Here is a 23,039-nt window from a genome sequence, read left to right on the forward strand (position 1 = left end):
CAACATTTAAGAGAAATAAAATTTTTGTGCATATGGAACATTCCTGGGATCTTTTATTTCAGCTTATGAAACATGGGACCATCACTTTACATGTTGCATTTATATTTTTGTTCAGTCAACATTTTCGCTATTTGTTTGCCATGAGCCGTTGATAAAAAATAGCCTTTATTGCAATGCTTTCGATTTATCCATTGACTTATCATTGTTTGCTTTTGTCAGTCAGCTGTTTAGAGGCTCATTGCTTTGTTTTTCTACTGTGCACAGGTATTGGTGTTGTCTGTGCCATCTGTGGCCAGAAGAAGTAGACCATTTATGTATCTGTATTATTTCCATAGTTACACTTAGATCCAGGAATCATACAGGGTTTAAGTTCAATGTTCTAATTCAATTGTAAAATGCTTAATAATTTAAAAATAACACGGTCATGCAAATAATGTAAGGAAAGAAATGTGGTGTTTTATGTCACAGGATCTGTGAAGACTCCAAGCATTCAACTCATGAATTATGGACAACTCATAAACTAGGGTGGAAACATGTTATGATTCAACTCGTGTATTATATTGAAAGAAGGCTACATGTTCTGCGTGTGTTCATGGTGCCTCTGCTGAGAGGGTAGGCTACCGGCAGTGGTGTAGGCCTAGTGGAGGGTAAACGCAACTAAATGCAGTTTACCCACCATTTTCATAAAATTTGATTGAAAGTAACCAAATCCCTTACATTAATCTTGATATAACTGTGACTTTATTCACACAATAAAATATTGACTTTATTCTTGAAATATTGCCACTTTAAACCACTCTTGACTGAACTGACTGGGCAGCATTAGCAGACAGACGATGTGAAAAGGGGTCCCCAACTTTAACGTCTGGTGGGCCTCGAAGTAGACATTTTGCATTAATGCCACAAGGAGGTGCCAAAAATCCAGCAGACTCTTAGTCCAGCAGACTCTTACCCTCGCTCGGCATAGAAGTCATCATGGTTTTCTGTCATCAAAGTTTCATAAATATGAAATTAATTATTTGAAAACTTATTTTAAAAAGTTTCAATGTATTGAAAACCTGAAAAGTAATGGATGATTAAGTGTCAGAATCGATGACCTTATAAGGAAACTCAAATTGCGTAATGAGATGGAGTTGAAGGTGCACGTCGGAGAAGGAAGCCGGGGAGCGTACTTGTTTGAAATTGAAAAGTGCCGCGATAGCGTTTGATAAAGAATAACATCAGCAGCTGCATTATAAGTGGGATGCACTGTTTAGCGCTACATCCCGAGAGGTTCGTGCTGATTGTACGGAGATTGTGAAAGCCGGTTAAATGGCTTCCTTGAGAAAGCAAGAACAATATAATGTCAGGGGAAGTGCAGTATTATCATAAGGAGACGTATACTTGGAATACGGAGGAGTAGTGGAGGGAAAGAGAGAGGCAGAGGAGGTCTACGAGAGAGAGGGGGGGGAAGATGGTGAGCTTGAGTCGGTTAAAATAGCCGGGAAAAAGGGAGATGGTTTATTAAAGAAAATGGTAGCAATTGTAAGCAGAGTGAGAGGAAGACCGGAGGATAACGTTACATGGAAATTAATGAGGGCGAAGTATTGGAGGTGGTAGGTGTGGTAAAGTTCTCGGAGCCAGAGGCTTGCACCGAGGGTCAGGATAAAGCTGAGTATGTGATAGTAGGAGTGACGTTTTTGGAGAAAGTGGACCCTTGCTTTTTGGCTGATCCATTTGTGGTTTCAGGGTGGGTGAAAACATAGTTGGGTGCTGTGGAATAAGTGAGGGTAACCATCTTGTGATAATTGTATGTTTGCTGGTCAGAGGGAGAAGGCGCTCGGTGTAAAACGAATGGGGGCAATAAATGTGAATTGTTTTGCTCTCAAGAAAAGGGCGCCTTTGAAAGGAGCGATTACTGGGGTAGTAAAAGTTGACCAACTGAAGGGGAAGATTCCTGGTGTTTGCGATGCTTGTCTTTTGGTGCGACACAGACGGTGGTGAAACAGAAGTCCTTATCTGTTCTTTTGAGTTTTGATGTTGAGTCTGCCTGACAAAGTGATGTTAGGATATATAAGTTATCCCGTAAGAGTTTTTGTACCGAAAAGATTACGTTATTACAGGTGTCAAGCTTATGGGCATATGGCAGCAGTGTGTAGGAGGGAGGTTCCTAGGTGTGATAAGTGTGCTGAAGGGCATGAGACAAAGGAATGTGTAGCATTGGAGAAAGTAGTGGTATGTGTTAATTGTATGGGTGCCCATGGGGCAGGGGATCAGAAATGTCATATGCGAGAGAGGCAGGTTGAGGTTTGCAGGATTTAGAGTAGTGCATAAATTGTCATGTGCTGAGGCAGTGAAGATGGGTCAAGGGGGAGGGATCCTGAGAGGGGTGGTGTGAGTAGTAGATATGTACCAGTAAAGAGGGTTAGGCCAACAAGAGATATGTTTCAGTAAGAGTGGATTTTTAGCATTTATAGCAATGTTTATCAACTATACTGCAGGGATGGAACGTAAATCGCAGAAAACTGAGGTTGTGGTGATAGCTGCAGAAAGGTATTTGGATGTGCGAGACTTGACATCCGAAGAGTTACAGGGTGTGTTAAGTGGTGATGTCCCATCCTTTCAGGTTGTTGGCATTATATTTTTTATTTAACCTTTAACAAGGCGAGTCAGTTAAGAACACATTCTTATTTACAATTGCGTCCTACCCCAGCGGCGCTGGACCAATTGTGCGCCGCCCTATGGGACTCCCAATCACGGCTGGATGTGATTCGGCCTGGATTCTAATTAGGGATGGACGTCAGCAGTCACAAGACCACTACAGAGTAAATCACTCTGGCTCGCTCCCCCAGTCGCAGATGTGTATAATATGGGCTGTTCTACAGGCACGATGGCTATGACAAACTTGGAGTTCTCTTGGGATCTGGATGTGTGATCGCCGTCGAATTACGGCACTGTCGTCACTAAATTTGAAAGAACTCTTCAGACTAAAGAATACACGTCTCGTCTGGGGGCGTTATCATATCAGCTCGTGCGTGGCTAATGTTATTGTAAGGCTATCTAGCTGACTAGTCCAAGCATCACCGTAGAAAGCTAGCAAGACAATATTGTGTGGTTACATCGGCGCTAAACTAGCTAGCTTGGCGCTTTAGTAGGAGCTGGTGTGTATGTGATGTTCTCGGTACTTTCGTACGGTAGACTTGTTGCCAGAGCTGTTATTGGCGGACTCTCTCAAACGGATAGCGGTGACTACAGCCTGGTAACGGCAAGATGCGGTTTTGGGAAGGATTTTCGAAAAGGTATCTTGAAGAAAGGGATGTGCTATGGCGACGACGCTTGCTTTATTGCCCGACATAGATCTGCCGATGTTTTGGGTGAGTAAATTACATTGACAACTATTCTGTAACGTGATGATGTAACCTGTCAGGTTGTTTAGCTTGGTAGCTAGCTAACAGGCCAGACAGTGCACATTTGCTAGCTAGTTTAACCTTAGTGTTGCATATTGTCAAACAATTAAAAAAAATCAGGGACACTAAACTTGTTATTGTAATGACCAATGCGTTAACAGCTATTCGCTTAGCTTCAAGCTAAGAAAATAAAGTACTGCTTCAAGCCAATAACCCAGTAAGCAGTACATTTTTTAATCTACTATCATTGCCATCTCATTAGTATCAGCCTTGTTCTGGTCCCCTTTGAGGGGTCCTGGAAGTCAGAGCTGCCTGTAGTAGTTTCAGAGTTGTAATGATAGGGGGGCAGCCATAACCATTATGTACACATTAAGAAATAGATTAGACAGATGGAGAGTATTGGCAATTGTTTAGAACTTCAAATAAAATGTTATGTGACATGCTTTGTAAACAACAGGTGTAGACTAACAGTGAAATGCTTACTTACTGGCCCGTCCCAATAATACAAAGAGAAAAATAATAAATACACAATGAGTAACGCTAACATGGCTATATAAAGTACCGATTCAATGTTCGAGGTAATTGAGGTAGATACAGTGCATTCGGAAAGTATTCAGACCCCTTGACTTTTTCCACATTTTGTTACGTTACAGCCTTATTCTAAAATGGATAAAATAAATAAATCCTTTGTCTACACAACACCTTTTGCAGCGATTACAGTCCCGAGACTTATTGGGTATGACGCTACAAGCTTGGCACACCTGTATTTGGAGTTTCTCCCATTATTCTCTGTAGATCTTCTCAAGCTCTGTCAGGTTGGATTGGGAATGTCGCTGCACAGCTTTTTTGTGATCTCTCCAAAGATATTCGATCGGGGTCAAGTCTGGGCTCTGGCTAGGCCACTCTAGGACATTCAGAGACTTATCCCGAAGCCACTCCTGCGTTGTCTTGGCTGTGTGCTTAGGGTCGTTGTCCTATTGGACGGTGAACCGTCACCCCAGTCTGAGGTCCTGAGCGCTCTGGAGCAGGTTTTCATCAAGGATCTCTGTACTTTGCTCCATTCATCTTTCCATAGATCCTAACCAGTCTCTGGCCACTCATACCATAAATGCCTGATTGGCGGAGTACTGCAGTGATGGTTGTCCTTCTGGAAGGTTCTCCCATCTCCACAGAGGAACTCTGGAGCTCTGTCAGTGACCATCTGGTACTTGGTCACCTCCCTGACCAAGATCTGTACCTCGACGCAATCCAGATCAGTACCTCGATGCAATCTTGTCTCAGAGCTCTACGGACAATTTCTTCGACCTCATGGCTTGGTTTTTGCTCTGACATGCACTGTCAGCTGTGGGACCTTATATAGACAGGCGTGCCTTTCCAAATCATGTCCGATCAATTGAATTTACCACAGGTGGACTCCAATCAACTTGTGGCAACATCTCAAGGATGATCAATGGAAACAGGATGCACCTGAGCTCAATTTCGAGTCTCATAGCAAAGGGTCTAAATACCTATGTAAATAAGCTATTTTTTTTTATAAATTTGCAAAAAAAATCTAGACCTGTTTTTGCTTGAATAATGGGGTATTGTGTGTAGATTGAGGATAAAAAAAAAAAAAAAAGTAATAAATTTTAGAATAAGGCAGTAACGTAATAAAATGTGGAAAAAGTCAAGATGTCTGAATACTTTCCGAATGCACTATATGTACACACATTGAGTGTACAAAACATTGGGAACACCTGGAAAGAGCCTGGAGACTGACCAGATGAAAGCTATGATCCCTTATTGATATCGCCTGTTAAATCCACCTCAATCAGTGTAGATGAAGGGGAGGAGACGGGTTAATTAATGATTTTTAAGCCTATTGCTTGAGACGTGGATTGTATGTGCCATTCAGAGGGTGACGGGGCAAGATTAAATATTTAACTGCCTTTGAAGGGTGTGGTGCCAGGTGCACCGGTTTGAGTGTGTCTAAGAATTGAAACGTTGCTGGGTTTTTCAAACTCAAGTTTCCCGTGTGTATCAAGAATAGTCCACCACCCAAATGACATCCAGCAAACTTGGCTCAACTGTGGGTAGCATTGGGGTCAACATGGGCCAGCATCCCTGTGGAATGCTTTTGACACCTTTTAGAGTCTATGCCCAGACAAATTGAGGCTGTTCTGGGTGCAACTCAATAGTAGGAAGGTGTTCTTAATGTTTTGTACACTCGGTGTATAAGTAGGAATAGTGACTAGGCAACATGATGGATAATAAACAGTAGCAGCAGCGTATGTGATGAATAAAGGAAATAAAAAGAATAGTCCGGGTAGCTATTTGGTAAACTTTTAAACTATTTAGCAGGTAGAATCTGTTCAGGGTGCTGTTGGTTCCAGACTTTGTGCCTTAGTAGCACTTGCCTTGCGGTAGAAGAGAGAACAGTATGACTTGGGTGGCTGGAGTCTAACCATTTTTACGGCTTTCCTTTGACACATCCTGGCATAGAGGTCCTGGATGGCAGGGAACTCAGCCCCAGTGATTTACTGGGCTGTACGCACTACCCTCTGTAGCGCCTTGTGGTCGGATGCCAAGCGGTTGCCATACCAAGCGGTGATGCAGCCAGTCAAGATGCTCTCAATGGTGCAGCTGTATAACTTTTTTTGAAGACCAATGCCAAAATTTTCAGCCTCCTTGGGGGAAGAGGTGTTGTCATGCCCTCTTCACAACTGTGTTGTGTGCGGTCCATGATAGATCCTTAGTCATGTGGACACCGAGGAACTTTAAGCTATCAAACCACTCATCTACAGCCCGGCGACGTGAATGGGGGGCGTCCTTTCTTTTTTTTATCTCTTGCTTGTTTGTTTATTTTTTTACTGTGTAGGCTACAACCAGTCCATCTCAGACAGATTTGGTTTTTCATTCACACATTACCCCAGGTCACAATATATAGGGTGTACCTAACTGGTCCTGGACCTCAGGAGAACAATGTTACAAAACATTCATATATACAGGTAAGTGCCAAAATAAAGCTGAAGTTTGGCACCAAAGTCTACACCTCTTCGTCGTTGATTGGTCAACATTGGGGATTCTTCAATAAAGTATTTGTCATTCAACGAGTGACGACTCGTTTTCATGCATATGTTTTCATTGAAAAATACTGCACCAAACATCTTAGATGTAAAATTGCGCGGCTAGGATCTTTTTGGCAAAAACGTCCAATCAAATTCTGACTATTTTGACGAATTATATAGTTGCTATGGTGTCTCAAAATGGACAAACAGTACTATTGCTGCTTTTTCCCCTCATTTTTCAAGCAAAGGTCTTTTTAAGGGAGTATGCAAACACACTCGTTACGGTTCGGCTAGCAGAGTTTGACTAGGCACCAGGTGAGCTGAAGCATGCTGACGCCTTTTTAGGGGAATGTGTGTGTGTATATCTCTCTGTTGAAGTCGTAAGTTTACATACACCTTAGCCAAATACATTTAATCAGAGTGAAAATTCCCTGTCTTAGGTCAGTTAGGATCACCACTTTATTTTGTGAATGTGAAATGTCAGAATAATAGTAGAGAATTATTTCTTTCATCACATTCCCAGTGGGTCAGAAGAATACACTCAATTAGTATTTGGTAGCATTGCCTTTTTAAATTGTTTAACTCGGGTCAAACGTTTCGGGTAGTCTTCCACAAGCTTCCCACAATAAGTTCGGTGAATTTTGGCCCATTCCTCCAGACAAAGCTGGTGTAACTGAGTTAGGTTGTAGGCCTCCTTGCTCGCACACACTTTTTCAGTTCTGCCCACAAATCTTCTATAAGATTGAGGTCAGGGCTTTGTGATGGCCACTCCAATATCTTGACTTTGTTGTCCTTAAGCCATTTTGCTATAACTTTGGAAGTATGCTTTGGGTCATTGTCCATTTGGAAGACCCATTTGCGACCAAGCTTTAACTTCCTGACTGATGTCTTGAGATGTTGCTTCAATATATCCACATAATTTTCTTACCTCATGATGCCATTTATTTTGTGAAGTGCACCAGTCCCTCCTGCAGCAAAGCACCCCCACAACATGATGCTGCCTCCCCCGTGCTTCACGGTTGGGATGTTGTTCTTCGGCTACTTTTTTCCACAAACTTTTACAAAAACAGATTTACTGGAAGAACTGTGCAGATACAATGTTTGGTACCAGAATAAAACTGAGGAGGATTTTACTGTAAATCTGTTAAAGTTTTGCTAAATGTTTTTTTTTCCGGCAAATGTTTTTTAAATTTTATTTTAAATTTACTTTGTCAATTGTTCAAAGTCGTCATTGCGCATAGGGTTGTATTGGTTGTTGAACTTTGGTTTTAGTTTGGCATACATTTTAAAGGGAAGACATCGGAGTCTCCACGTAATTCCGTTACCGTGGAATTGCCCCGGCTATAACAAAAACAAGAAAATCCGCCTTGACTAGATAGAAAATCACCATCCACTTGAGGATGTTGTTCTGTGTGGTTTGGGAGGAAGTTGAGGCATGCCATGTCTACTCGTTGTCACATCCGGTAGCCTCAGGTTGGCAGGGAGAGAGTGAGGGAGGACCCTCCTTGTATGGTCACAGCAAGAGCGGATTTTATAGTGTCTGGAAGCGGCTGGATAGAATTGCCTTTCTAGGAAAAACATGGACTGCCAGACTAACTTCTCCCACTTTAGACAGAAGGACATTTCAAATACCAGAGAAAACAAATGTTTCATGTTTTTATGAAGTGTGATAATGTGACCTCAAGCTAGTGTGGGGTCTTGTTGATAATGTAACTTGACAACTGCAGATAATGTCTAACTTCCAGTTATCAGTAAAAGTTGTTCATGTACCAGACTGGCCAAATAATTAATGGAGATTATTCCAGGAAATAGGCCTGTTTGTCAATTTGACATTCGTAATAAGCAGGTCAAAGAAATGTTTATCTGAAGTGTCCCTTGTCTCAATCGGGGCGGCAGGTAGCCTAGTGGTTGGACTAGTAACCGGAAGGTTGCGAGATCGTATCCCCGAGCTGAAGAGGTAAATATCTGTTGTGCTGCCCCTGAACAAGGCAGTTAACCCACTGTTCCTAGGCCGTCATTGTAAATAAGAATTTGTTCTAAACTGACTTGCCTAGTTAAATTAAGGTAAAATAAAAACAATTCTGAGCACAGTTAAGCTGTGTGTTGTTTTGGTGTATGTGCCTATTGTTTCTCCCGTCACAGCTGCGTGACAACATCTAGTACTTGTTTCCGACCAATATGACCTCATCCTTTGTAGAAAAAGTCTCAGCCAAGAAACTGTAGTCTTCTGGGAATGTCTTAGTCAGGAGTGTTAAGAATAATCATAATCCAATCCTGATTCTTTCCTATCCTGTGTTATCCTCTTTTTAACCAAACTGTTTGTGGTCTCCTTAGGTGTTGCAGATGGAGTGGGGGGTTGGAGAGACTACGGGGTGGACCCATCACAGTTTTCAGGGACCCTGATGAAGACGTGTGAGCGGCTGGTAAAGGAGGGACGCTTTGTTCCAAGCAACCCTGTGGGCGTCCTCACAAGCAGCTACTACGAGCTCCTACAGAACAAAGTGCCTCTGCTAGGTGAGTAAAGCCAGCCCTTTAGGATCACTGTATTGTGAACCTGGAGGCTGGTGCAAAAATAAATCACTACTGTCAGCCTCATGCTTACTAGAATAGGCATTTAGAGTAGAGCAGCGGTTCCCAAACTAGGGGTCACGGCCCTATGCGGGGTCGCCTGATATGAAAGTCGGGTCATGGGAAAATTGCCAAAATCGGAAGAAAAAAAACATACACTACCGTTCAAAAGTTTGAGGTCACTTAGAAATGTCCTTGTTTTTGAAAGAAAAGCAACCAAAAAAAATCCTTTTAAAATAACATCAAATTGATCAGAAATAGTGTCGACATTGTTAGTGGCGCTAGCTGGAAACGGCAGATTTTTTAAATGGAATATCTACATAGGCATACAGAGGCCCATTATCAGCAACCATCATTCCTGTGTTCCAATGGCACGTTGTGTTAGCTAATCCAAGTTTATAATTTTAAAAAGCTAATTGATCACTAGAAAACACTTGCAATTATGTTAGCAGAGCTGAAAACGGTTTTGATTTAAGAAGCAATAAAACTGCCCTTTAGACCAGTTGAGTATCTGGCGCATCAGTATTTGTGGGTTCGATTACAGGCTCAAAATGGCCAGAAGCAAAGAAATTTCTTCTGAAACTCGTCAAGTCTATTCTTGTTCTGAGAAATGAAGGCTATTCCATGTGAGAAATTGCCAAGAAACTGAAGATCTCATACAACGCTGTGTACTACTCCCTTCACAGAACAGCGCACACTGGCTCTAACCAGAATAGAAAGAGTGGGAGGCCCCGTTACACAACTGAGCAAGAGGACAAGTACATTAGTGTCTAGTTTGAGAAACCGACACCTTACAAGTCCTCAACTGGCAGCTTCATTAAATAGTACCTGCTAAACCCCAGTCTCAACGTCAACAGTGAAGAGGCAACTCCGGGAAGCTCACACTGGCTAATAAAAGATTAAGATGGGCAAAAGAACAGACACTGGACAGAGGAAGATTGGGAAAAAGTGTTAAGGACAGACGAATATAAGTTTGAGATGTTCGGATCACAAAGAAGAACATTTGTGAGAAGCAGAAAAAATGTAAAGATGCTGGAGGAGTGCTTGACGCCATCTGTCAAGCATGGTGGAGGCAATGTGATGGTCTGGAGGTGCTTTGGTGGTGGTAACGTGGGAAATTTGTACAAGGTGAAAGGGATCTTGAAGAAGGAAGGCTATCACTCCATTTTGCAATGCCATGCCATACCCTGTGGACGGCACTTAATTGGAGCCAATTTCCTCCTACAACAGAACAATGACCCAAAGCACAGCTCCAAACTATGCAAAAACGTTTTAGGGAAGAAGCAGTCAGCTGGTGTTCTGTCGATAATGGAGTGGCCAGCACAGTCACAGGATGTCAACCCTATTGAGCTGTTGGGGGAACAGCATGACCGTAAGAAGTGCCAATCCAACTTTTGGGAGATGCTTCAGGAAGGATAGGGTGAAATCTCTTCAGATTACCTCAACAAATTGACAGCTAGAATGCCAAAGGTCTGCAAGGCTGTAATGGCTGCAAATGGCGGATTCTTTGACGAAAGCAAAGTTTGAAGGACACAATTATTATTTCAATTAAAAATCATTATTTATAACCTTGTCAATGTCTTGACTATATTTCCTATTCATTTTGCAACTCATTTCATGTATGTTTTCATGGAAACAGTGACCCCAAACTTTTGAACGGTAGTGTGTATATACAAAATATAGATAGATCTATCATATTGTCTTTGTATATCAAACTCATTGCATTGTGGTTAACCTTAAATATACTCTACCGGTCAAAAGTTTTAGAACACCTACTCATGCAAAGGTTTTCCTTTATTTTTACTATTTTCTACATTGTAGAATAATAGTGGAGACGTTAAAACTATGAAGTAACACATATGGAATCATGTAGTAACCAAAAAAAGTGTTTAAATTTTCAAAATATATTTGAGTTTCTTCAAATAGCCACCCTTTGCCTTGACAGCTTTGCACACGCTTGGCATTCTCTCAACCAGCTTTACCTGGAATTCTTTTCCAACCGTCTTGAAGGAGTTCCCACATATGCTGAGCACTTGTTGGCTGCTTTTCCTTCACTCTGCTGTCCGACTCATCCCAAACCATCTCCATTTGGTTGAGGTCGGGATTGTGGATGCCAGGTCATCTGATGCAGCACTCCATTGCTCTCCTTCTTGGTCAAATAGCCCTTACACAGCCTGGAGGTGTGTTTTGGGTCATTGTCCTGTTGAAAGAAAATGTATAGTTCCACTAAGCCTAAACCAGATGGGATGGCGTATTGCTGCAGAATGCTGTTGTAGCCATGTTGGTTAAGTGTGCCTTGAATTCTAAGAAAATCACAGACTGTGTCACCAAGCACCCCCACACCAGAACACCACCTCCTTCATGCTTTACGCTGGGAAATACCCATATGGAGATCATCCGTTCACCCACACCGCGTCTCACAAAGACACGGCGGTTGGAACCAAAAATCTCCAATTTGCACTCATCAGACTAAAGGACAGATTTCCACTGGTCTAATGTCCATTGCTCGTGTTTCTTGGCCCAAGCAAGTCTCTTCTTCTTATTGGTGTCCTTTAGTAGTGGTTTTCTTGCAGCAATTTGACCATGAAGGCCTGATTCACGCAGTCTCCTCTGAACAGTTGATGTCTGTTACTTCAACTCTGTGAAGCATTTATTTGGGCTGCCATTTCTGAAGCTGGTAACTCTAATGAACTTATCCTCTGCAGCAGAGGTAACTCTGGGTCTTCCATTCCTGTGGCAGTCCTCATGAGAGCCAGTTTCATCATGGCGCTTGATGGTTTTTGCGACTGCGCTTGAAGAAACTTTCAAAGTTCTTAAAATTTTCTGCATTGACTGACCATGTCATAAAGTAATGATTGGATGTCGTTTCTCTTTGCTTATTTGAGCTGTTCTTGCCGTAAGATGGACTTGGTATTTTACCAAATAGGCCTTTCTTCTGTATACCCCCCCCCCTACTTTGTCACAACACAACTGATTGGCCAAAATGCATTAAGAAGGAAAGAGATTCCACAAACTAACTTTTAACAAGGCACACTTAAAAAAAAAAAAATGTTTATCCCATTTTCTCCCCAATTTTCGTCGTATCCAATCGCTAGTAATTACTATCTTGTCTCATCGCTACAACTCCCGTACGGGCTCAGGAGAGACGAAGGTCGAAAGCCACGCGTCCTCCGAAGCACAACCCAACCAAGCCGCACTGCTTCTTAACACAGCGCGCCTCCAACCCGGAAGCCAGCCGCACCAATGTGTCGGAGGAAACACCGTGCACCTGGCCCCCTTGGTTAGCGCGCACTGCGCCCGGCCCGCCACAGGAGTCGCTGGAGCGCGATGAGACAAGGACATCCCTACCGGCCAAATCCTCCCTAACCCGGACGACGCTAGCCCAATTGTGCGTCGCCCCACGGACCTCCCGGTCGCGGCCGGCTGCGACAGAGCCTGGGCGCGAACCCAGAGACTCTGGTGGCGCAGCTAAAACTGCAATGCAGTGCCCTAGACTACTGCGCCACCCGGGAGGCCACAATGCACACTTGTTAATTGAAATGCATTCCAGGTGACTACCTCATGAAGCTGGTTGAGAGTGCCAAGTGTGTGCAAAGCTGCCATCAAGGCAAAGGGTGGCTTTTTGAAGAAACTATTTGAACACTTTTTTGCTTACTACATGATTTCATATAAAAAAACTATGAAATAACACATCTTCACTATTATTCTACAATGTAGAGATGAGTAAAAATGTAACTCTGTTCTAAAACTTTTGACCGGTAGTGTAAATGAGAAATTATTCAAATCTAAAATATATGTAATTCAACCAGACAGCAAGATATCCATTGTATCCCTCTGCCATATGGACGCATTGTATGATACAGAACTGAGATATACTGCAGCAGGTAATTGATTGTAAACTATACTGAACAAAATATAAGCCCAACATGCAACAATTTCAAAGACGGTACTGAGTTCATAAATGGAAATCAGACAATTGAAATAAATTATTTAGGCTATAATCTATGGATTTCACATGACTGGGAATACAGATATCTGGTGGTCACAGATACCTTTTTAAAAAAAAGTAGAGGCGTGGATCAGAAAACGAGTCACTATCTGGTGTGACAATTTGCCTCAGGCAGTGCGTCACATCTCCTTCGCATAGATTTGATCAGGCTGTTGATTGTGGCCTGTGGAATGTTGACCCACTCCTCTTCAATGGCTGTGAGAAGTTGCTGGATATTGGCGGGAACTGGAATACGCTGTTGTACACGTCGATCCAGAGCATCCCAAACATGCTCTGAGTTTGCAGGCCATGGAAGAACTGGGATATTTTCATCTTCCAGGAATAGTGTACAGATCCTTGCGACATGGGGCCGTGCATTATCATGCTGAAACATGAGGTGATGGCGGCAGATGAATGGCACAACAATGGGCCTCAGGATCTCGTCACGTTATATCCGTGTATTCAAATTGCCATTGATAAAATGCAATTGTGTTTGTCCATAGCTTATGTCTCCCCATACCATAACCACACCGCCACCATGGGGCACTCTGTTCACAACGTTGACATCAGCAAACTGCTGGCCCACAGTTTGACGTACTGCCAAATTCTCTATAACGACGTTGGAGGTGGCTTATGGTATAGAAATTAACATTACATTCTCTGGCAAAAGCTGTGGTGGACATTCCTGCAGTCAGCATGCCAATTGTACGCTACCTCAAAACATCTGTGGCATTGTGTGACAGAACGGTGCATTTTTTTAGTGCCCTTTTATTGTACCCAGCACAGGGTGCACCTCTGTAATGATGCTGTTTAATCGGCTTCATGATATGCCACACTTGTCAGGATGATGAACTTGGCAAAGGAGAAATGCTCACTAACAGGGATGTAAACAAAATTGTGCAGAACATTTGAGAGAAATAAGCTTTTTGTGCGTATGGAAAATAATCTTATTTCAGCTCATGAAACCTGGGACCAATTCCTTACATGTTGTGGTTATATTTTTGTTCAATGTACATCAAACCACATCCACTGCACACATGCCTGTTCTCATATCTCCAAATATTTTTGCAATCAGAGTATGATAATGTTCTATTTCACACCGAGGCTTGGTGGTTATCAAGGGGGTGTGTTGGGGGAAAAAATTGTATTGAGAGAGGAATGGTTCATTCACAATGACAACAGTTCATAAAGAAATCATTCACAAACAAAAAGCCTTGGCTTTCTGTGTAATTAGAAGGAATATTTAGGAAACTGAAATACAAAAACATTCTACAGATGAGTGACTGAATCAACAGTGGTTTCAGAGGAAAGAATTCTTATTGAAGAGTCTTTCAAAAGCGAATGATGCCCCCTTCCCTCGTGCGTGTTTCTAACAGAAAACGGCATCAGTAAGTGTCCCGCTTGAGTAATGACTGCTCACCTCCAACGCTTGGAAGAGCACTTTGGAACCTACTTCCCAATCTGTTTGGTTGTGATCCTGGCTCAGTTGACATGCTGGTAAGTGAAATCGAACAGCTGATCGAGCTGTCATGTGACCGAATGGATTCACGGGTCACTACGGAGGAGTTTTGGTTCCTTACTCCAAGGGAATACTCTGCTGTCTCTCTTGTGAGAATGAATGCAGCGTTCAAAACAACTGGGAACTCAGAAATCTCCAACTTCAGTGCATTCAAGACAACTGGGAACTCTGGGGGGAATACATTTTTAAAAATTTTAATTAACTAGCTTCGAATGGAACATTTTGAGGTCATCCAACTCGGAATTCCAACTCGTGAACTCTGGTCTCTTTCCAGAGCCGACATGATCACTAACGTCATGATTTGACCTTGTATTTTTCAGAGGTCCCAGTTGTCTTGAAAGCACCATCAGTGCTCTCGTCTTAAAACCAAATATCGTTCCAGGCTGGATTTTACAGCAGAGATGATGTGCGCGCTGTCAGCCATGCCCCCTGACTTTGAAAACCTCAGACGCGACATGCATCAAGCCACATTAGTGGTGGTGAGAAGATACATAGTCAATTGAAAATTAGTCTGACAGCCCCATATTAAATGTATGTCTTAACACACCATCACAATCAGAAATACGGTTAGAATGTTTTTCAATTGACTACCATAGCCCCAAATAATAAAAAAGTTAATATTGGCTGTTAAGTAAGTTCCTTTCACATTTGGGATCGTAAGAATTTTCAGATATCAAAATGATGCCGTGGGCCCAAATTGTTTTGGAACCACTGCAGTAGAGGGAACAGTCATGGGATGGGCTGTTATTTTCGGTCTGTGTGGTTAGACTAAGTGGCATGGGGCGCTGCTATTTAGATAGGATATTTGCATCATGAGTCAGAGAGCTGCTGCATGTCTCTTACTATTTTTCTTGCTGCTATGTAAAGACTAGTAGTAGCCTATTCCTGCAACTCAGCTCCAGAATCTCTTGTCTTGATCAGTGCTTTGCTAGAATGAAGCATGCAGAAACATGTGGGAGAAAGAACTGCGTAAGGAGTCCAGAACGGTCTGTCTCGGTAGTCTGTACTTTTTCATCCCATGTCGCATGTAGAAGACAAGTCTGTATTGTATTTTTCCATTGCGGTCATGAGGCCAGCAGTAATTGTATTACTATTGGAAAAACATTCAAGAACGGGAGTGAATCAGATCGTGAGGGGGTTGTAATGGAGCACCCATAGCACATTCTGGTGGTCCAAACTAGATGACTCATCAGCAGGGTGTGGCTGCACACAGAGCCATGTTTTCGCCCGGTTCGGTGTACTTTTATGTTTCCTTCAATTTTATCCTTCCAAGGCCTCCCGAGTGGCACAGTGGTCTAAGGCACTGCATTGCAGTGCTAGCTGTGCCACTAGAGATTCTGGGTTCAAGTCCAGGCCCTTGTCGCAGCCCGCCGAGACCGATGGGGCGGCGCACAACTGGCCCAGTGTCGCCCGGGTTAGGGGAGGGTTTGGCTGGCCCAGTGTCGCCCGGGTTAGGGCAGAGTTTGGCTGGCAGGGATGTGCTTGTCTTGTCCCATCCTAGCGACTCCTGTGGCGGGCCGGGCGCAGTGCATGCCAGATGTACGGTGTTTCCTCCGACACATTGGTGCGGCTGGCTTCCGGGTTAAGTGGGCAATTGTGTCAAAGCAGTGCGGTTGTGTTTCGGAGGACGAACGGCTCTCGACCTTCGCCTCTCCCAAGTCCGCACGGGAGTTGCAGCGATGAGACATGACTAACTACCAATTGGATACCACGAAATTGGGAAGAAATTCATTTATCTATTCAACTTCATTAGTTACATACAGATAGAATCAGGATGTAGGGCGTGCCACTGTTGTGGAAATTCTTACACAGGGACACCTGAAGTCAATCTTAAATGAATTATTGTTTGTCAGTGCGTCGGAGAGGTTCCAACTCAATACACATGTCAATCAGGAGCTCTACCTGGGCAGTCCCAGCAGTTGCCTGTATATAGCCGTATATAAGACAAGTTATATTTGCATGACTTTGCATAATTAATGAATCATTACCGTTGCCTAGTTAAATAAAGGTTACTTTTTTTTTTAATATATAAATGTGACTGACCAATACTGTTTCAAAACGTGACAGACCAACACCTCACAAGGCTTCTTTCTCTCTAAGCTGAGCCCTTGAAACTGAGATTTCGTTCGTTCTCAAACACGGTCTGGGCAAATTGCAGCTACTGATAGTGAGGATTTGTACAGTCAGCCACTTGCATGAACACAGAAATTGGTTATTAGAACAGCACAAACATTAAAATCTCCATTACACCACCCATATATTCATCATTGTGCGTTTCCCTCCAGGCAGCAGCACGGCCTGTATTGTGGTGCTGGACCGGCAGAGTCACAGGCTGCACACAGCCAACCTGGGAGACTCTGGCTTCCTGGTGGTGCGGGGAGGAGAGGTAGTGCACCGCTCCGATGAACAGCAGCATTACTTCAACACCCCCTTCCAGCTCTCTATCGCCCCGCCTGAGGCAGAGGGGGCTGTGCTCAGTGACAGGTCAGTTCTGTGGATTCTGTCGAAGCCATATTTTGTATTGTAAAGAAGCTGTGTAGCTATTTATTGGTTTGGTTTTGAAGCAGAGCCCCTCAGTCTCAGCATTGGTTCAGCCCTTGAGCTGCTCCCTGGTTTTCCAGTGTTGCTGCAGCTTTATTGAGTGTCAGTACTGCCACAGTCAGTGTGCATGCAGGCCAGGGGCGGCTGGGGCCATGTGCTGCTATCACTGGTGTTGCGGTGGCATGTCATCAGCTGCGCTGGATACTCCAGTGTGGGGTGGGTGTTGGATCCCTGCTACTGTCCCAGCCAGCTCAGTGTCATCACACAGAGGGGTGGACTAAGGGCCCTCCTCACAGCAGCCAATCCCCAGGTCTGCTGGCCCACAGGCTTTCTGACCTCTGTGTTCTAGAACAGGGAGATTATTTAATTTGGTGGGTGTTTTATCCTATTTCACATTATATGCTGTGTGAATTGGAAATGTTTTTTTGCTTATCCCAACTCCCCCCGTGGGCTCACGGCCAGGGTCTGCCGTTATTAATGGCGGCCCTGGAGCAGTTAGGTTAAGTGCCTTGCTCAAGGGCACATTGACAGATGTTTCACCTAGTCGACTCAGGGATTCGAACTAGCGACCCTTCGGTTACTGTGCCAACGCTCTAACCGCTAGGCTACCTGCCGCGTATTTAGAGCTGCTCACATGGACTGGAACTGTCAAGGTAGAATAAGAATAGACCTATTCACAAGCATAACCTAAACATACCTGTTATAATATGGCTTGGTTGTGCATAGGATATCCATTGTTTACCTCTATACAGAATAAACATAGTTTGTCCAAACGTGTGACCTATTTGACCTGGCCTTGTGGTGTGTGTGTATGTATATATGGGCTGGAAATGATCAACTTTCCATGAGCTAGAGGCAGCATTTTTAGCCCTTGATGGGCAGACAAGATGCTCATTGTTTTATTTAGAGCTAAATCTGTGACTGTAATCATGATTATTTTGAAACCTGTATTACTAAAGCCTTGATGGAAAGACTGCTGGGTTACAAATGGTTTGAATGACAGCCATGACTGGCTGGGGCAGAGAATTAAGGCCGCTTTCCAAGGCACTGTATAATCATGACAGGTAACTAATGCGCCGCAAGACTTATTTCCCTACATTGTGTTGATATGCTCTTGTAAGACTTCCACACTGACTCAGTGTCTCTGTGCCCCCTCAGTCCTGATGCTGCTGACAGCTCCTCCTTTGACGTCCAGTTGGGGGACATCATTCTCACAGCCACAGATGGCCTCTTCGACAACATGCCCGAACACATGATCCTACAGGAGCTGAAAAAACTCGAGGTACACCCTCGCATAAATCCTTGCAGTACCTGTGTGCAACAAACATGTTAACAGTACATTTACATTTACATTTAAGTCATTTAGCAGACGCTCTTATCCAGAGCGACTTACAAATTGGTGCATTCACCTTATGACATCCAGTGGAACAGCCACTTTACAACAGTGCATCTAGATCTTTTAAGAGGGGGGTCAGAAGGATTACTTTATCCTATCCTAGGTATTCCTTAGAGGTGGGGTTTCAGGTGTCTCCGGAAGGTGGTGATTGACTCCGCTGTCCTGGCGTCGTGAGGGAGTTTGTTCCACCATTGGGGGGCCAGAGCAGCGAACAGTTTTGACTGGGCTGAGCGGGAACTGTACTTCCTCAGTGGTAGGGAGGCGAGCAGGCCAGAGGTGGATGAACGCAGTGCCCTTGTTTGGGTGTAGGGCCTGATCAGAGCCTGGAGGTATTGAGGTGCCGTTCCCCTCACAGCTCCGTAGGCAAGCACCATGGTCTTGTAGCGGATGCGAGCTTCAACTGGAAGCCAGTGGAGAGAGCGGAGGAGCGGGGTGACGTGAGAGAACTTGGGAAGGTTGAATGTAAGTAGAGTATTGAAGTGGAGGAAAGAGACATTCCAAAAATATTAACACACTATCCTCCATTTTTTTGCAGAACACCAACTATGAGAGTATCCAGCAGGCAGCCAGGAGCATTGCAGAGCAGGCCCATGTTCTGGCATACGACCCCAACTACATGTCACCTTTCGCACAGTTTGCCTGTGACAATGGACTGAATGTAAGAGGTAATGATTATCACTTCTTCATGTGAGTGGAAATTGGAGACAAAGCCAAGGTAGTCCTCATTTCAGTCCATTGGCTCCATTCCTACCCTGCTTCAGGGAGAATAACACCCAGAGAGGAATAAGCAGTCACTGATCCCTTGTTTTGTTATAGTTTTCCTTCCATTAGGGATGATACATTTGATTGTTCCCAAACTCAGTGCTTTCATCCTCCTGACTGCATCTCTTTCTCGTTCCCACAGGAGGAAAGCCAGATGACATCACTGTGTTGCTGTCAATAGTGGCAGAGTACACAGACTAGAGACTGTATGGTGACTATGAGGGGAATTAGGAGTTTCCTCTTGTCTGCCTCTTGAAGATGTCAGACTGCTTTGGTTCCTGCTGGTGGGGATTAAGGACTGATGTTGGTGGCTGAGCTTCCCTCCTGAGACCATTCCTCCAGGATTCAATCAGGCCCATCTCTCAGATGGAACACTGACAATACATGCACTGACTTCACCATCAGAACTGAGTGTTAATCTTTAATAGCCTGAAGACATGGATGAATAAAGCAGAGGGTTGTCTGACACATCTGCTAGGCTACCTGCTGCAAAGTATCTATCTTGGAAAGTCTCTAGTTGTCTTTGACCTAATCCCTGTTCAGTGGGATAAAGGATGTAGAAGTGTTGAAGATGAAGCTCTCACATGAGGAATAAGTCTTATTTTGGGCTGTAAAACAAAGCCCAGAAGGTAGAGATTAAGAAACGGGGTCAGTAGTAGCCGGTTAAAAGTTGATTGGATACAGTAAGTAACATCAGAATACTATACTGAAAGAGAGCGGCTCTCCAGTTAGACTGGTCCGTGACTCGCTGACCCCTGTCCCGGGTTAGAGGAATAAGGCAACCTCAGAGTTATCCACAATAGAGAACTTTAGTTCAAGAGGACATGAGATGGATGTGGTTCTGTACAGAGAAGAGAGATGAATGAATATACTGTAAATAATAAACATTGCATGAGAATAAAAGGAGTAATAGCACAAGCAATAATAATATTGACTGTATAATGAGATGGTGACATAAGCAAAGGACTTGTATAACACAAAGAATCCACTACTATTAACAAACAGTAAATCTTCAAGGTTCAATATCACTCACCACTGTCCACGCACTCATCACTCTTGTCCACTTGGAGAGACTGAGGAGGCTCTGAGCTGAGCAGGCAGGACTGTCAGGTGTCTTGCCCTCTAGCAACATATTGGTGATCTAGTAGCAGAGGTCACTGGGTTTGGGGATCCCTTAGTCTCTCTGGCACCAGCAGGGATTGGTAGAGTGAGCTGCATAAAGTTATAAAACTCACAGGCAGGAGAATCCTTAAGATATACCATCAAGTCTGAATAATAAGGCCTTGAAAAACATCACTTTCACTGACTCAGATTAAGGGTGCCGTCTTTCGGATGGGACGTTAAACGGGTGTCCTGACTCTGAGGTCATTAAAGATCCCATGGCACTTATCGTAAGAGTAGGGGTGTTAACCCCGGTGTCCTGGCTAAATTCCCAATCTGGCCCTCAAACCATCATGGTCACCTAATAATCCCCAGTTTACAATTGGCTCATTCATCCCCCTCCTCTCCCCTGTAACTATTCCCCAGGTCGTTGCTGCAAATGAGAACGTGTTCTCAGTCAACTTACCTGGTAAAATAACGGTAAAAAAAAAAAAAAAAATCAAATTAATAAAAAATGATATTGAAGGGCAAATATTTTTATGTAGGCATAAGGACATGTGTCTGTGATGTGAATGAATGTTGTTGAAATGTTTTGGTAGATTATTGGACAAGTGACTGATATTTTAAGTTGTTTGATCTAAGGGGTTGTATGAAGACCAGTCAGTTTCTGACTGTTCACGAAGTGCTACTTTGTCCCAGGCCTGCTGTTTTAAACTCTTTTTCTCACTCTCAACCTCTGAATGCTCTGCTATGAAAAGCCAACTGATATTTACTCACAGGGTGTTATACTGTTGTACCTTTTATAACCAAAGTGGTTATCTGACTCTGCTGGTCATCTATGACCGTTTAAACGTCTTTAAGAACGATCTAGCATTAATGGCCATGTACGGTTATAATCGACACCCAGCAGAGCCTGGTTCCTCTAGGTGGTTCCTGCCTTTCTAGAGAGTTTTTCCTAGCCACTGTGCTTCTACATCTGCATTGCTTGCTCTTTGGGGTTTTAGGCTGGGAATCTGTATAGCACTTTGTGACGACTGCTCTTGCAAAATGGGCTTTATAAAATACATTTGAGTGCAGTTTAGGTTGTACATGGACCAAGTTAATTGTTTCTAAGGATGGGACATTTTGACTTGATGTTTCTGTTAAACATATCAAATTTGATTTGTCACATACACATGGTTAGCAGATGTTAATGCGAGTGTAGCGAAATGCTTGTGCATAGTTTCCTAGGAACGCGAAGCGAGGCGGCCATTTCTGTCGGCGCCGGAAGTACTCACTCCTGCTGTGATGCAAAGGGTGTGAGTGTGACTGCAAGTGATGTGGAAGGTTATTATGTGTGATAGAGTAACCTCTAGTCTGTCTGCTTTTATATTGTATACATGTGGAATGGATGTTTTTTTTTTAAATCTAGGCTACACAGCTTTCTTCAGTATCCACTGGGATGCAATGGTAATGACCATTTACGCACAAGGTTAAAGAAAGCATATCTGAAAGCTCACAGTGGATGTTGGTCAGGTGACCATGTTTTTTTACTTGTTTGGTGGGAATCTGGACTGCGCACAGCTTCAATTTAGCTTTAGGCATAATTGTTCACAATCAGCATTTCCTTGTCTCATCAGTTGTCCCTGCTGTAAAGCTCCAATAGCACATTTCATTAAGTGATAATAATCAGGTCACTTTTATTTCATTTTTCATTGTTGCTGCAGACAAATGCACTGTGCATTTACAACATTACTTGTGTGCAACATTTTAAGAGTAACATGTACTATGCACATGTTGATTTAAACAGCTAATGAACACAGAGCAGAAACTGACAAGTAGCCATATGATTCACACTTTTCCCATCATGCCCTGCTGTCTTAATAATTATTTTACGCCATCTGATTGGAGACCTCTAATTCCCTTTCAATGTGTTCAATGCTTTTCGACCTGGGACATATGTGAAAAAAATAAAAAAAATAGCTTAATTAAGGGTTGAAAAAGCATGACATGATCTTAGAATCCTTCATATTCTGTGTATCATCTGAGGTACCCTTGGTGTTGTTCTTGTTGATGTAATGGTGCACCCTCACTGAAGGCTACTGTCCTGCTTCAAGGGCTCTCCCCTAACTAGGAAACTAATATTGATTCTGGTACAGACTGGCTATCAGGTGTTTCATCATTTAAAAAATTACCAAAAGCACTTAACAATACCTTGAAAGGCATCTGCACTGGATGACACAAATGTTTTTGTAAGCATTATGGCACTAGAGGTTGCCAATAACCTCACCAACCTTAAAGTACAAGCAATCCTCCCTGTCAGATGGCACTATATCAAAGCTAGCTTCCCCATGATGTCCATGTCTGGCTCTCCACTGGCCTAATGCCCTGACCAGACAGTTTTGTTCTGTTGGCCAATTCTAGACTTCAGTTCAAAAAGCAAAGTTTGTTACAATGAGAGCTGCTTGTATCTTTATTTTGATTGTAGAGTTCAACAATGCAGAGGCAGTTTCTATTAAACATGTTTTCAAAGATGTCATACTTAAATAAAGAGTATAGTATTTATTACCCTTGTTCTTTTCCTTTAACAGAAGACCCTTGTCATAGGTTTTTCTTGTGTCAATATTGTTTGCTCACTTGTCTCTGAAAGTTATATTTACTTGTGCAGTAGGCTGAACATGTCCTGAGATAATGAACACATGTAGGTCAAAAGCACACAAGCATCAAGAATAGGCTACAATTGTAATACCAG

At 43.2% G+C, this 23,039-nt stretch overlaps 1 protein-coding gene across 1 annotated transcript; it reads left to right on the forward strand.

Moving 5' to 3' along the window:
• Positions 1-1,150: 1,150 nt before the first annotated feature.
• Positions 1,151-22,852, forward strand: LOC129853389 (protein phosphatase PTC7 homolog). Its single transcript, XM_055919381.1, has 6 exons — positions 1,151-3,353; positions 8,768-8,947; positions 16,794-16,992; positions 18,208-18,331; positions 18,981-19,110; positions 19,350-22,852. The coding sequence occupies exons 1-6, from the start codon at positions 3,152-3,154 to the stop codon at positions 19,406-19,408; spliced, it is 894 nt and encodes a 297-aa protein (XP_055775356.1). The 5' UTR covers positions 1,151-3,151; the 3' UTR covers positions 19,409-22,852.
• The last annotated feature ends 187 nt before the right edge of the window (positions 22,853-23,039 follow it).

This window comes from Salvelinus fontinalis, chromosome 4, assembly GCF_029448725.1.
Source record: "Salvelinus fontinalis isolate EN_2023a chromosome 4, ASM2944872v1, whole genome shotgun sequence".
Classification (NCBI taxonomy): Eukaryota; Metazoa; Chordata; class Actinopteri; order Salmoniformes; family Salmonidae; genus Salvelinus; species Salvelinus fontinalis.